The 16,295-nt window shown below is 37.7% G+C and overlaps 1 protein-coding gene across 3 annotated transcripts in view; it reads right to left on the minus strand.

Moving 5' to 3' along the window:
- MCOLN3 (mucolipin 3) overlaps positions 1-16,295 on the minus strand; it is a 35,186-nt gene that overhangs the window by 14,377 nt on the left and 4,514 nt on the right. For all 3 annotated transcript variants that reach the window (XM_010860316.1, XM_010860317.1, XM_010860315.1), the window contains exons 2-6: positions 14,343-14,572; positions 10,772-10,939; positions 7,093-7,246; positions 5,702-5,786; positions 5,529-5,625 (exon numbers count right to left, since the gene is read on the minus strand). In XM_010860316.1, coding sequence (XP_010858618.1) covers positions 5,529-5,625; positions 5,702-5,786; positions 7,093-7,246; positions 10,772-10,939; positions 14,343-14,570 — 732 coding nt within the window. In that variant the 5' untranslated portion in view covers positions 14,571-14,572. The remainder of the gene's footprint in view (positions 1-5,528; positions 5,626-5,701; positions 5,787-7,092; positions 7,247-10,771; positions 10,940-14,342; positions 14,573-16,295) is intronic.

The following is a 16,295-nucleotide window of genomic DNA, read 5'->3' on the forward strand; positions in this document are numbered from 1 at the left end:
TTTCCCATGAAGTGATGGGACCGGATGCCATGATCTTCGTTTTCTGAATGTTGAGCTTTCAGCCAACTTTTTCACTCTCCACTTTCACTTTCATCAAGAGGCTTTTGAGTTCCTCTTCACTTTCTGCCATAAGGGTGGTGTCATCTGCATATCTGAGGTGATTGATATCTCTCCCGGCAATCTTGATTCCAGTTTGTGTTTCTTCCAGTCCAGTGTTTCTCATGATGTACTCTGCATATAAGTTAAATAAACAGGGTGACAATATACAGCCTTGACAAACTCCTTTTCCTATTTGGAACCAGTCTGTTGTTCCATGTCCAGTTCTAACTGTTGCTTCCTGACCTGCATACAAATTTCTCAAGAGGCGGATCAGGTGTTCTGGTATTCCCATCTCTTTCAGAATTTTCCACAGTTTATTGTGATCCACACAGTCAAAGGCTGTGGCATAGTCAATAAAGCAGAAATAGATGTTTTTCTGGAACAGATACCACTTCAGACAAAAGATTACAAATAAACTTAGTAAGTCTAGCTACTCTGTTTCCACTCATGTTAGACTGTATGTTTCTTCCCATGACAAGCAACCAAGGATATTGATAATGTATTCTCATCTTTATCACTGCGGAGACCCAGCCTCACACAAGAAAGATGCTCAGTACTATTTGAATGAGTCAGAAATCTTTGCCAAGAATAAACCATGCTTTGCCCAAACAAAGAGCCTCAGGGTCTTTCAAACAGTAGGCGCTCATTAAATATCTAATAAACTCTGACTTAATGTCAATCACGTCTAAGCAAGGTTTAGAAGAAACTGAATTCTTTAAATGAAAAAGAAAAAATATACTGAGTATAACTAATAACATATTAGATAATACAGGAAAAAAGATTAGTGATTTGAAGTCACAGCAGTAAAACTATTTAAAGTGAAGCACAGAGAAAATATTAGAAAATTAAATCAAAGAAAGAGGACAACTTCAAGTGCCCAAATACACATATTATTGGAATCTCTGAAAAGCAGGGGGAAGGAGATAGAAAAATATTTGATGAAATAACACTGAATAAATGTCAAACGTAATAAAAACTATAAACCCACAGATCCAAGATATTCAATGAACCCCGAATACAAGAAACATGAAGAAAACTACATAAAGGTATATCAGAATCAAACCACTGAAACCAGAAATGAAGAGAAAAATTTTAAAAGCATCCAGAGGGGGGAAATACATCCCATACAGAAGAACAAAGACGAAGAAGACAGCAGATTTCTCATCAGAAACAATATAAACAAAAGAGCAAATTCTTTAAAGTTCCAGGGTAAAAACAGCCAGGCTAGAAGTCTATACCTTATGAAACTACCTTTAAAAAACGAAGGTGAAATACTTTTACAGACATACAGAAGTGAAAAGAACTTATTACTAGCAGATCTGCATTATAAGAAATATTAAAGGAAGCCCTTTAAGCAGAAGGAAAACCATGCCAAGTGGTTTTTATGTTATACATGTAACTGGCACACCATCACTTGAAAGTAGGCTGTAATAAGTTAAATATGTGTACTATGGGGTCGCACAGAGTCGGACATGACTGAAGCAACTTAGCAGCAGCAGCAGCAGCAGCATAAACCATAAAATAACACAACAAAGAGTTATAGCTAATAAGCTAACATACGAGATAGACTAGAATCCTAAAAAAACCAGTTAATCCAAAAGAAGGCAGAAAAAGAAAGAAACCATATTAATAATTTCATGCAATTTAAATGATATAAGCACCTTAATTAAAAGGTAGAGATTGTTAGGTTGGATTAAAAAAGCAAGACTCAACTATGTATCAAGAAACCTACCTTAAATATAAGATACAAATAATCTAAAAGGATGAAAAAAGATATTCCATGCTAACACTAGTTATAAGAAAGCTGGAATGGTTATATTAACATCAAAGTAAATTTTAGAGCAAAGAATATGATAAGGGTTAAAAAGTGCCATTTCACAATGATAAAAAAGTTCAAGTGAACACAAAAAACCCTAGATGTCTATACACTTAATAAAGAGCTTCAAAATACAAGTTGCAAGAATTTATCAAACTACTATGAATGAATGAATGACAATGCACTACTTTTATATTATGAACCCAACTGGGCACACACAAGACAACCTTAATAAATAGCTGTTGAATCAAACATCTACCACACACCAGATAATTTAGTAGGTCCTTCATATGTGCTATATTTTAACTTCACAACAATTTTGTCAAGTAGGTGGGCATTAATTTGGTTTTACAAATGAGAAAACTGAGGCTCATGCCAATTAAATAATTTGCCTAAAATTACATAGCTACTAACTGGTAAGCTAACATTAAAATCTAGATTTGTCTGACTCCAAATACTTTGGCCACCTCATGCGAACAGCTGACTCATTGGAAAAGACTCTGATGCTGGGAGGGATTGGGGGCAGGAGGAGAAGGGGACGACAGAGGATGAGATGGCTGGATGGCATCACCGACTCGATGGACACGAGTTTGAGTGAACTCCGGGAGTTGGTGATGGACAGGGAAGCCTGGCGTGCTGCGATTCCTGGGGTCGCAAAGAGTCGGACACGACTGAGCGACTGAACTGAGCTGAGCTGAACTGAAAGTCCCTGTATGTTACATCAGGATATACTGCCACAGTTCATGTTTATTTATGGCAAAAGTCACACTAATGGCTTTTATTATCAAATTACCTGATAGGATACAGTTTCCACCACAGTTCTATGAGATGTACTGCTAAATACACAATGAACAGTCATAGCCGGGGTAATTCTCCAAGAATGCCAAAAATATAACATCTGCATGTGGCTAAAGGCCAGGATGCTTTTACATTGTAATGTGTTATGGGAAAAGATCTGCATTTCACTAGTGTTTTGCTTGCTCATTCAACAAATATCTGAGTCACCTACTATATTTTCTGAGAGATGAAAAGATAAAACAGTTCCTGCCTTCAGGGAACTTTCATTCTAGTGGAGCTGATGATAAACATCTAGAAAAACTTAAAAGAGAAGGTGGTAAGACATACAATACAAAATAAAAACAAAATCTAGGGCTTCAGAGCACAGAATGTATTTCTAACTGAGAAATCACAAAGAGGTCCATGAAGAAGGTTTCAGTTGACCAAAGCCTTAAAAGATTATAAGACTTTAAAAAAAGTATCATTTCTCTACAAGAGAGAGGCAGACACACAGACACAGAGAGAGAAGACTGTGGATAACAGCTCAATTTTTAAAAAATCATGTAATTTTAAAAATTCACAACTTGCTGGTTACTATTAGGATCAAAATGTGTAGCCCAAATACAGTCTTACAGAATTAGTGCTTTTTCTTATTAAACATTATGCATAATTATTATATTATACTACATCCTAAAATATTTTTAATCTCAATTTCTGAAAATTTGATTTCTAATAGACAATTAGTTGAGTATCGTGGACATAACTTTTGATACAAACTGCTACTGTAGTACTAGAAATCTGGACCATGTGAAGGCAAGCTGTTATCAAATGCTGTCCTGCATATGCCTCTCAGCATTGCGCTACTGACTCTGATCCCTGTGAGGTGATGAACCAGCATGAGAGGCATCTTGTGCTCCATAGAGAGCATCAAAGCTCCATCTGCAACTGGAATACAGAGAAGAGGAAACTAACCAGAACTTTCAGAGGCAGCATGCAGGAGGCACAGTGAGCTATAACTTCCATAGGCTGCAAGCATCCTCAGTGAGGAAACTCAGCAGCAAGAACCCTTGGCAATGACCTTAAGCAGACTGCCACCGACTGCTGAGAGCTAACCATACAAACGTACAAACGTCTGTTCTTTGTGGTCCTTGTTCTTGGTCCTGAAGACTCAGCAGTGAACAAGACAAGGTCCCCGCCCTCAGAGAACTTACATTGAGGTACAGAAGACCGATGGTTAACAACTAAACAAGTGGGTACAAGAGTCCCTCCCCTTTATCCAAGATCCCCAGCAGATGCCTGAAATCACAGATAATACCAAACTTCATATATAATATCTTTCCTATATGGTTTTTCCTGTGGTCATGTATGGATGTGAGAGTTGGACTGTGAAGAAGGCTGAGCGCTGAAGAATTGATGCTTTTGAACTGTGGTGTTGGAGAAGACTCTTGAGAGTCCCTTGGACTGCAAGGAGATCCAACCAGTCCATTCTGAAGATCAGCCCTGGGATTTCTTTGGAAGGAATGATGCTAAAGCTGAAACTCCAGTCCTTTGGCCACCTCATGCAAAGAGTTGACTCACTGGAAAAGACTCTGATGCTGGGAGAGATTGGGGGCAGAAGGAGAAGGGGACACCAGAGGATGAGATGGCTGGATGGCATCACTGACTCAATGGACATGAGTCTCAGTGAACTCCGGGAGTTGGTGATGGACAGGGAAGCCTGGAGTGCTGCAACTCATGGGGTCGCAAAGAGTCGGACACAACTGAGCGACTGATCTGATCTGATCTGATACATACACACCTTTGATTAAGTTTATAAATTGGGCACAGGAGAGTAAAAACAATAATAATTTTTAAAAGTGGGCTTCCGTGGTGACACAGTGGTAAAGAATCCACCTGCAATGCAGGAGACGCAGGTTCGATCCCAGGGTTGGGGAGATCCCCTGGAGGAGGAAATGGCAACCCACTCCAGTATTCTTGCCTAGGAAATCCATGGACAGAGGAGCTTACAGTCCATGGGGTCACAAAAGAGACAGACATGACTTAGCGACTAAACAATAATAATAAAATAGGAAAACTATAACATATACTATAATAAAAGTTGCATGAATGTGGTCTCTCTAAGTATCTTGTACAAATTAAATGCCTTTTTCCATCTTAACTACACACTTATCACACTGTGGCCATAATTTTTGCAGTTTGAGCTGCAACAGTAAAACTAGCATGGATTTCTTTTTCCTTCTTCACAATGTCACCTATAGATTTCTTCTTGTAGCTTAAGCAATCTCAACATACAATTGGTTTTCTGTCTTCATTAAGTTAAATGCTTTCAGTTTTTCACCTAAAGAAATATTTTGACATATTGCAATCACCAGCTTTGGGGCCATTCTTAAGTAAAATAAAGCTTATTTGAGCACAAGTACTGTGATATGTAGATAACTGAGAGGGTTATTGAGTGACTAATGGATGGTATACACTGGACCAAAGGATGATTCATACTGAGGAAGGTCAGAAAGTTTTCATCATGCTATTCAGAATGACATGCAGTTTAAAATACATGAATGGTTTGTTTCTGGAATTTTCTACTTAATATTTTCAGACAGAGGTTGACCATGATAACTAAAACCTCGGAAAGTGAAAATGCAGTTAAGAAAGGACTAACAGAGCTAGCTGAACCAATGTCTCCTCTGTGCATATCCAGTTAGGACAAGAACACCCTATACATTTGATCAACCCTCAACACAAGTAGATCGAACACATAACTATATCAAACCATTTTTCTCCAGACAGGAATCAAATTAGCCCAGCCCACACCCACAGTCAGAGTACCCACACTCACAGTCAGAGTAAAGTCGTAACAGTCCGGGAACTCATGATGACGAATAGTCTGCAGGTTAATGGCCTTCAGTTTAAACTGCAGCTCCACTGTTATGAGTCTGGAAAACAGGAGACTTTAGTGCAGTGAAACCACGTACACACAAACAGGAGTTACTTCCCACCTGCTTCCCTCACCTGTGAAAGTCCAGTGTTAAGTTGAGTTTATTTTCTTCTAGTGTTCCAATGTGAAAAGGTTCATTCGGTTCCACAAATAAACATTCTGCCATAGAAAGGAACAAAACATAATATAGCACCTGAAATAAACATAGAAAACTGCATCCTGAAAGGATCATATAATGAAAACTGGATATTCAGATTCTGGTATTTTTGTGAATTAAGATTTTTAAATCTAAACATCCATACCACATGGTTACAATGACTTTTATTTGTTTGTAAGACGTGATTATAACATTTCTTGAGAGGATGGAAGTAGAGAAAGATCTGAACTCTATTTCACTAATCTTGTATAAAAGGCCATCTTCCTTTCTGTCTTTTTCAGCCTAAATTTTGAGGCCCCTCTCCCTTTTTGTATCCTATGCATACATTTGAAGCCCCTAGAGTGTCTAAGATAAAATTTTCTATGTTTAAAGTATCTATTTTTAAAAAATACTATGTGTTGACAATTTTCCCTCAATAAACACTTTAAAAAAAAAGGGAAGACACCATCTTAGAAGGTTTTTACTAGTCAGTACTATAATCCTTTATTATTTTTCTCAAAGAAAAAGTCCCAGCGGCAACTGTTAAAAGTACTTACTTTTTAACTCAATGAACTAAGCTAATGTTTTAGGTACAAATTGTAAATAGATCTTTGCTAACAGGAATAAGCTATGCTATTCTAAATTCTGGTTCTCACTGGTGGTGGTTTAGTTGCTAAGTTCTGTCTGATTCTTTGAGACTCCATGGACTGTAGCCCGCCAGGCTCCTCTGTTCATGGGATTTCCCAGGCAAGAATACTGGAGTGGGTTGCTATTTCCTTCTCCAGGGGATCTTCCTGACCTAGGAATTGAACTCAGGTCTCCTGAACTGCAGGCATATCTCTAACCAACTGAGCTACGAGGGAATCTCATTACTCCTCAACTTACCCCTCAAAGATACTGAATAGTGAAGTACTATTGAGGGGAGAAAGTTTTATATATTCAAGAATTTGCAAACATTTGTTTTATAAGGGCAATATCTATTAAACTGGCTTATCCAGAAGAGAGGTTGTGGAATAAAATGGCTAAGAGCACAGCCTGGGTCAAATTTCAGCACTATCTCTTACTAGGTCCACCTTGAGCAGATTACTAAACCTTCTGAGCCACACTTTAGTCTTCTGTAAAATGAGGATAATACTAAACTTGTCTTGTTGATTTTTTGTTTGTTGGTTTGGTTAAGAATCATGAGGTATAGTGAAGTGCCTGGCATAACTGATACAGTTCTTACTATGACCTAATAGCACAGGCCAAATCAATATTTTCAGAGATGAAATTACTGCCTTTAAATCAAGGAGTTAAAAATGGAAGTTCTAGCTTATAGAAGAATATCACCAGTTTCAATTTCTGGGTCAATGTCAAAGGTATCGTTTCCAGGATAGATGTTTCCTTGCTTGTAGAAGTGCCAACAGACTGCCATGGCCGACTGCTCCGTGCCCTTGTTCTCAAATGCATGATTCCCAACTGAGACGTTGCATAGCTGCAAATACTTCAACCAAAAAGAGAAACAGAAAATGAGAGCACCCAGCCAGGCAGAAGTGAAGCCATGGTTCCCCTCCCTCCCTGCCTTTGAAACGGTAGGTTCCCACCTCCTGTCCAGGTGGAGACTGGAAAGTAATTGACATGCTACTGTGCACTGGGATGGCAGAGGGCAAAGAGCACTTGTGAATTAGAGTTTTGGGTTCAAGTCTCATTTCTGTGGTTGTGAGCAAGTCACAAACTTTATCAGCCTCTGCTTTCTTACCTGCAAAATTAAAGGCTGAATTTAACCTTAAATAACATTTCAAGTTCTTTCCTCCTTTAAAGAACTATGTTTAGGAAGTGACTTTTACATTTAATGTGAGTACAAACTTTATTTATCTTTGAACTATTTTCTATAGTCAAGAGTTCTGCTTTACTATAATATAGGAAGTGGGATAAAACTGTTCCAGACTAACCAGCAAAGCTCTGTCTAAAGATAATTTTTTTTTAATCTTTATCTTTGCAAGAATACAGCTTAGTCACTTTTAAGCAATATTCCCCTACTGAAAGTCCTCCCATGATTTCCTGTGTCTCAGAATAAACTTAAAAGCTCTTTGCCTGGAAAGCCCTACCTCTGGCTCTTCCTTCACTCCTTTGCACACTTGCCTTAAACATACTAAATGTTTTCCAGCCTCCAGGGCCTTTGCTGTTGCCACTCCTTCAGTCTGAAATATTCTTCTTCAGACTTCAAATCCCCAGAGAGGCCTTTTCTGACCATCTTGAGACCACTGTTCATGTTTTATGCCACCTAATTTTTTTTCATAGCAGTCATCACTGTTGGAGGTCAAATTATCTTGCTAAATTTGTTTAAAATCCATCTCTTACATTAGAATCTAAGTTCCACAGGGCGAGGAATTTATCAAGCCCACTGCACTAACCTGAGCACTTAGAACCAGGTAAGAAGATAGGCTGGGCAGGGGGTGGGTCCCTGGAGAAAGAGAATGTGAGACTTTGTTGTAAGAGAAGCCATTTTTGGCCTCAGCCTTTTTGGATCAAATGCTGGTTCTTAAACAGGTCTCAGTAATTAACAATGTTAAGGGAACAAATGAATGTACAAACAAATGACTATTATCAGACAAGAAAAGTAACAACAGCATAGATAACACATCCATTGTAAAGATTCCCAGTTCTGTTTCAGTGGTAAAGATTAGCCCATAACACTTAACCTTTTCTGACCCTCATGACTTCAGTCAACTAAAACTTGGACTCTTGTCAACTGCCCAAGCTCCTTCAGAAATATGCAGGTGCCTTAATTTAAAAGTTTCCCAATTTTACTGTCCCAGGAGACACTGCTTTGAGAAAGATCCCTGGTGGTCTCCTTATTTGCTGAAAATAATTAATCCTTCCTTCTGATTTTTGGCTTGGTTGGTTGTTTTGGCTCGACATCCACCAAGAGGCAAACCCAGCTTTCAGGTAAGAGTACAGAGTAGATACTCAAATATTTGTCAAGTTAATGGTGAGGTGAAAAACTATTATAACATGATAGAAGATCTTCATCCACTAGAGCTCATCTACACACAGTAAGATGGTAAACTGCTAGGATAGGATTTGTTACGGCACCAACATTTCTGCTAGCACTGGGACTGGGAAAATGCGCCAGAAATCTACAGTAATATAATTAAGCTGTATAAATCATTAAATAGTATTATGTCCTGCATCTAGAGGAAACAGTATAATGCTAGACATATTTAGTTTTGAGATATTTCCCATACAAGGAAATAAGTGCCTTAAGTCTTTCTAAAGCTACTCAGAGTCCAATGGGTAGTTTTATATTGGGGCATGGGAGAGAGTAAGAGGAATACATTAAATGAAAAAAGAAGTAAAAGATATTGAATGTGGTAAGGTACCACGGAGACCAATATGCCTGAAATGTGAGATACCTCCTGCCTGTAACGGAGGTAAAGCCAGAAAGGCAGGCAGGGGTCACATCTGTATGGGCCCCTATAGCCCTTCTGAGTGCCCACTCCCTGTGAGGCAGTCCAGACAAGAATTACTTAAAGATCTGAACCTCCTATCATAGAAACTTGTGTCTTAAACCTACCTGTCAGTTCTTGGTGACTATCATCTCAACTATCAAAATATCTCCTTACAGCAGACAAAGATGTTTCTTTCATATCAGTCCATGTTTTCCCTATTCACTTCTCTGGAATCATGTAGAATAATTGACCTTATTAACCACAAAAACTTTATTCACTAATATTGTGATTAAGATACTTTTTTACCTTCAGTTTAAAATCCATGATAGTGCTTGGAAGATGGTAAGGAGTCACTTGCCTCAAATGGGGTAAACTCTACCCCAAATAGTATCTACCTATTTACTAGCACAAGGAATCTACCTACATGCAATTCTATAAAGAAAAAAGAAATCTGATAAACAGAACTGCCTGAATGCCAAATACTATATACTTAAGACTGTTTTTAACCTTAATAATAAAAGTCAAAATGTTTTAGGAAGAATTTATTGAACTGTGTATCTCTTGCCTCTACCCACCCCTCCTGTCAAAAAGAAATTACTAGTTTGCTTCAGAGTAATTTAGATAAACTTAGTAATCTTAAAACAAGGATCTCAAAACTTAATATCTCCAGAATTTCACTACTATTTGACCTTACAAACTGTAGGACATAATTCTATTTAACAACGCATGTAGCTTACTTCCATTATTATAGATTTCTGGACAATTTCTGTAATCTGAATGGTATCAGAAAGCCTTACTGTCAAAAATATGTATTTTATCCCATAGTTTACCTCTGGGAAAATGAAAAGCCCTAATTACACTATAACAATTTTTGAAGAAGAGTTACAATTTTTATATATACTGCAGTCAGTACTACAGAAATGTTGTCTGCAGTACTAAGGTTGGAAATGCTGACTTCAAGAAAGTTGCCAAAGATTCCTACAAAATAGGAGATTTTCGGACTTGAGAAAGTACTGTTTATAGCAAAAACAAATTGATTAGAAACTCAGAGTAGAAATTTGACCCACATGTATGAAAAACAAGCTTCCTTTTTGAAGCAGTTAATCAATGTTACAATAAAACCATTGCCTTATGTGACATAAAGGCCTTTCTTATTTTTTAAATGAATTTCAGGTCTTGGTTACTCTACACATTCTTCAAGGTTAATAATCTCATTATTTTTAAGGGTCCCTGAACATATAAACTCTGAAAACTTAATGACTACTTACAACCAAGGTCATGGTTAATAATTTTAAATCTTTGAAGTTCTTATGTCAAGCCCTAGATCTGACTCTTTTAATTAAGTCTTTAAAGTTTCTGTCTCTCTGTTACTAAACAAAAGCTCTTCTCAACTTACAGTTTTGTAAAAGTTTGTTGGCAAAGTTAAAAAAAATTAATGGTTTCATATATGATATTTATAATTTCATTAAAAAATGCTCACCCTTGTACCCCTGAATGTCAGCTTCTATTTTGCACATTGCTAACAATTCTCCAGTCTAATCTTTCTCCAAAGTAAAGAATGCATGTGCCTGACTTACCTGGTTCACTGCAAAGACGATCTGATCATACACATCTCTTTGTGTATACACTGCATATGTGTCATCCATTCTGTCTGTATATCCTTTTAGGAAGAGGTGCTTGAATGCTATAGTGTTCTCTTCCTTGAAAGCTACAACCATCTGGTTACTCAAGCCAAAAAAGATCAGCTTAAAAGAAAGAAAAAGAGGGTGAAACAGCAATGAAATAAAGGTCTCCATTAAATGATTAATTCATCTATTCAAGATTCAGTACCTAATTAATTCCTAATATATTCTATAGAAATTAAACATTTGGCAGTTGGGAACTAATTTGTCCTTACAGATAAGGTGGGTTTCTAGTTTTAAACTAAAAGAAACTGACTTTGCATACTTTCAACATTTATTTTCATGTACGATCTCACTTATGACATTGTCCCCACCAATAAAAACTGTAGGAGCTCTGAGAAGTCCTTTAGGAGTTCTTTAGCTCAGAGGAGCAAGATAACTTTGACTAAGGAAGTTGGAAGCTTTCCTAAGGGAAGAAAGAATAATAGAAGCCCTGTAGTAAGTGCATAACTTGGGGCAGGGGATATTTGAGGAGTGTGTGGAGAAAGCTAAGAAGGTCAAGTTGAACTTAGCACTTTGAGGGGGACACTGAAGACACTAGCATAAGTCAATTAGAGAAACAGTGAGGAAAAATGTGAGCAGAAACACTGAAGTCAGATGGTGCAGGAGCTTGAAGGGCAAGTAGAAGATCTCAAAATGAATTCTTCAGGACATCAAGAAGGCTTGAAGCAGGTGTACAATAAAAGAAATTATAAGAAGAAGAAATATATAAGTTTAAGCTCTTCTTAAACAAATATATAAGAAGAAATATATAAGTTTAAGTCTTATAATCAAACTATATTTCTAGGACTAATTACCAAAACTGTGACAACAAGACCAAAAATAAAAATATTCTTTCAACTCATCTCTAAATTTAAGTATATTAACATATATTCCAATGCCTTTGACTGTGTGGATCACAATAAAGTGTGGAAAATTCTTCAAGAGATGGGAATACCAGAGCACCTGACCTGCCTCTTGAGAAACCTATATGCAGGCCAGGAAGCAACAGTTCCATGCAGGCCATGGAACAACAGACTGGTTCCAAACAGGAAAAGGAGTATGTCAAGGCTGTATATTGTCACCCTGCTTATTTAACTTCTATGCAGAGTACATCATGAGAAAGGCTGGGCTGGAAGAAGCACAAGCTGGAATCAAGATTGCCGGGAGAAATATCAGTAACCTCAGATATGCAGATGACACCACCCTTATGGCAGAAAGTGAAGAGGAACTAAAAAGTCTCTTGATGAGACTGAAAGAGGAGAGTGAAAAAGTTGGCTTAAAGCTCAACATTCAGAAAACTAAGATCATGGCATCTGGTCCCATCACTTCATGGCAAATAGATAGGGAAACAGTGGAAACAGTGGCTGACTTTATTTTGGGGGGTTTCAAAATCACTATAGATGATAATTGCAGCCATGAAATTCAAAGACGCTTACTCCTTGGAAGGAAAGTTATGACCAACCTAGATAGCATATTCAAAAGCAGAGACATTACTTTGCCAACAAAGGTCCGTCTAGTCAAGGCTATGGTTTTTCCTGTGGTCATGTGTGGATGTGAGAGTTGGACTATAAAGGAAGCTGAGCGCCTAAGAATTGATGCCTTTGAACTGTGTTGTTGGAAGACTCTTGAGAGTCCCTTGGACTGCAACGAGATCCAACCAGTCCATTCTGAAGGAGATCAGCCCTGGGATTTCTTTGGAAGGACTGATGCTAAAGCTGAAACTCCAGTACTTTGGCCGCCTCATGCGAAGAGTTGACTCATTGGAAAAGCCTCTGATGCTGGGAGGGATTGGGGGCAGGAGGAGAAGGGGACGCCAGAGGATGAGATGGTTGGATGGCATCACCGACTCGATGGACATGAGTTTGAATGAACTCCGGGAGTTGGTGATGGACAGGGAGGCCTGGCGTGCTGGGATTCATGGGGTCGCAAAGAGGCGGACACGACTGAGCAACTGAACTGAACTGATACAGGCTTCCCCTCTGACTTATGGGAAACAACATAGAGAAATACCTTCACTATTGTGACATACATTATCACTTGGAAATTAAGAATTTCAATTCCAACTTGCCAAGTATATTGGGAATCAAACAACCATTTTTATGTTGATAATTAGAAAGAGCACGTGTCTCTAAAGTATTAATTCTGCCACTGGCCGTACTAGTCAGTACTCGTCATGTGGCATTCAAAAAACTTTATAAATATCAGCTCCTCATTCTGTAAACTGAAGGAGTCCAGTATTTATCCAACAGAAGTATTGCTGAAATTAAACAAAATAATGTCTTGGAACAAGAAATCACTCAAATGTCAGTTTCCTTTACACAACATCTAGCATCAGAAAGAAACTTAGGCAAGAATCTCATCAACTTCAATGAATGGAGAAAGTAACATCAACATATATACACTATCATGTGTAAAACAGATAGCTGGTGAGAAGTATACAACACAGGGAGTTCAGTCTGGCACTCTGATGACCTAGAGGGAAGAGAGGGGAGGGAGGTTTAAGAGGGAGAGTATATAATTACGGTTCATCTGCATTGCTGTATGGAAGAAACCACCACAAAACTGTAAAGCAATTATCCTCCAGTTAAAAAATAAATAAATAAAAGAATTTCACCAACTTCATATGATTGTCAGCTTCTAACAATCGAGAAGAACTTGTGCTCAATAATCAGCTAAAATGCGTGATTTCAGAGTTAAAAAATTCTCCTTAATCCAGTCATTTATTTACATATGCATTTTTCACCAAATTAAGAAAAAATATAAAGTAAAAAATAATAATAATAATTTTAAAAAAAGAAAAAATAAACCTATCACCTATTTTTCCTATTGAAATATGCTTTTATTTTTGCTCTTTTGCTTTAAACAAGAGATAATTACTCTCACTAGCAGGAACATACCTTCACAAGAGTAAATTATAAATATATATAAAGAATCACAAAACATAATTTCCCCCCAAAATGTTAAGAGAAGCCAAGGAAATGAGATTCAACATCTTCTAAAATGAAGTCTCATATTTCACTACCTACGTTACTCCTTTTAATCAGCTCCACACTCTTCTACTTCAGGGCTCCCACGATCACAGAGATGTGAGAATCCAAATAATTATGAAGAGAGAGAAATTTTCAGGCAACTAACTAGGAAAAAAATGAATTCTCTACTTGGGCAACAGCTAGCTTCCAAAGTTGATTCAGAAACCTTCAGCTAAACTTCTTGACTGGAAGCAAAATATTAAAATTTTCTTTTCCTGAAATCTATTTACACTATGTGAGTAAAATTACAATTTAATGAAAGATGAAAAGAAACAAGTTAGGGGAAAAAAGTCTTCTTTCACAAATATGGAAGAGAGAGGATTTAAGATTGTGTATCTCCTAATTTATTGTTATGAGGCATATAGTTAAAAAGTTATTTAAAAACAAAAGAAAACACAGAGTCATCTTTGTTAGTAAAAGAAGACTTTGCTAAACTCATGATCTGAGGTGCCTACCTGTATAGTCACCATTGCGATTTTTAGAATTTGTATGGCAAGTTTCCAGGGTTTTCTACCTCGAGCCCAGAACTTCTCACAAGGATTCATGAAAAAAAATTTGAGTTTTCGTCTCATCTGGTCTTCTAATAGAAGTTCCTCAGAGGGAGATGTATGCTGATTAAAAGTGCAGCGATTTTCCTCTTCATGAGAGCTGCAGCTACTTATAGCAGCCTCAGGATTTGCCATCTCTAGGAGGAAAAACAAAAAACAAAACTGTAAATAAAGGCAACATCTATGTTCTTTGTTTTTGCAGGATGGTTGATGGAGTCCAAAGAAAAGATCTGCTTTCAAATAAGCGCCATTGTTTTAAACTGCACCTTCGAAGATCAAGGAACAGGACAGAAAGCCGAGAAGTAAACCCTATGGTCAATTAATCCACCACAAGGAGGCAAGAATATACAATGGAGAAAAGACAGTCTCTTTAATAAGCGGTGCTGGGAAAACTGAATAGCTACCTGTAAAAGAATGAAATTAGAACATTCTCTAACACGATATACAAAAATTAACTGTAAATGGATTGAAGACCTAAAGATAAGACTGCTGCTGCTGCTAAGTCACTTTGAGTCGTATCCGACTCAGCACGACTCCATAGCCGGCAGCCCACCAGGCTCCCCGATCCTGGGATTCTCCAGCCAAGAGTACTCCAGGCAAGAGTACTGGAGTTGGGTGCCACTGCCTTCTCCGAACAGTAAGATTGGATACTATTAAACTCTTAGAGGAAAACATAGGCAGAATACTCTTTGACATAAATCACCACAGTATCTTTTTTGATCTGTCTCTGAGAGTAACGGAAATAAAAACGAAAATAAACATATGAGACCTAATTAAACTCAAAAGCTTCTGCACAGCAAAGTAAACCACAAACAAAATGAAAAGACAACCCATGGACAAATATTAAAAATATATAGGAGAAAATATTTGCAAATTATGTGACTGACAAGGGATTAGTCTCCAAAATTTATAAGCAGCTCATGTGGCTCAATATAAAAAATCAAACAACCCCAATCAAAAATGGGCAAAAGACCTAAATAGACATTTCTCCAAAGACTTGTAGATGATCAAGAGGCATGTGAAAAGAAGCTCAACATCATTAATTATTAGAGAAATGCAAAGCAAAACTACAATGAAGTATCACCTCACATCAGTCAGAATGGCCACCATCAAAAAATCTACGAACAATAAATGATGTGTGTGGAGAAAAGTGAACCCTCCTATACTGTTTGTTGATGGGAATGTAAACTGATACAGCCACTATGAAGAACAGTATAGAGGCGCCTTAAAAAACTAGGAATAAAACAACCATATGACCCAGCAACCCCAACATGTTGTTTTTTAGTCACTAAGTTGTGTCCAACTCTTTTGCAACCCCGAGGACTGCAGCCCACCAGGCTCCTCTGTCCGTGGGATTTTCCAGACAAAAATACTGGAGTGAGTTGTCATTTCCTTCTCCAAGGGATGTTCCCAACTTAGGGATAGAACCAGCATCTCCTGCATTGGAGGGAGGGTTCTTTACTACTGAGTCACCAGGGAAGCCCACTAATGGGCATAGACCCTTAAAAAAACCGTAATTCAAAAAACACATGTACCCCAGTGTTCATTGCATTTATAACAGCCAAGACATGGAAGCAGTCTAGATGTCCACTGACAGATGGAGGATAAAGAAGTGGTACAAATACACAATGGAATATTACTCAGCCATAAAAAGGAACGGATTTGAGTTAGTTGAACTGAGAACAGACAAAACCTAGAGCCTGTTATACAGAGTGAAATAAGTCAGAAAGAGAAAACAAATATTGCATATTAATGCATATATATGGAATCCAGAAAAATGGTACTGATGAACCTGTTTGCAGGGCAGAAATAAAGACGCAGACATACAGAGCAGACTTGTGGATAGAGTGGGGTGAAGAG

This window comes from Bison bison, unplaced genomic scaffold (genome assembly GCF_000754665.1).
Source record: "Bison bison bison isolate TAMUID 2011002044 unplaced genomic scaffold, Bison_UMD1.0 scf7180017864466, whole genome shotgun sequence".
Taxonomy (NCBI): domain Eukaryota; kingdom Metazoa; phylum Chordata; class Mammalia; order Artiodactyla; family Bovidae; genus Bison; species Bison bison.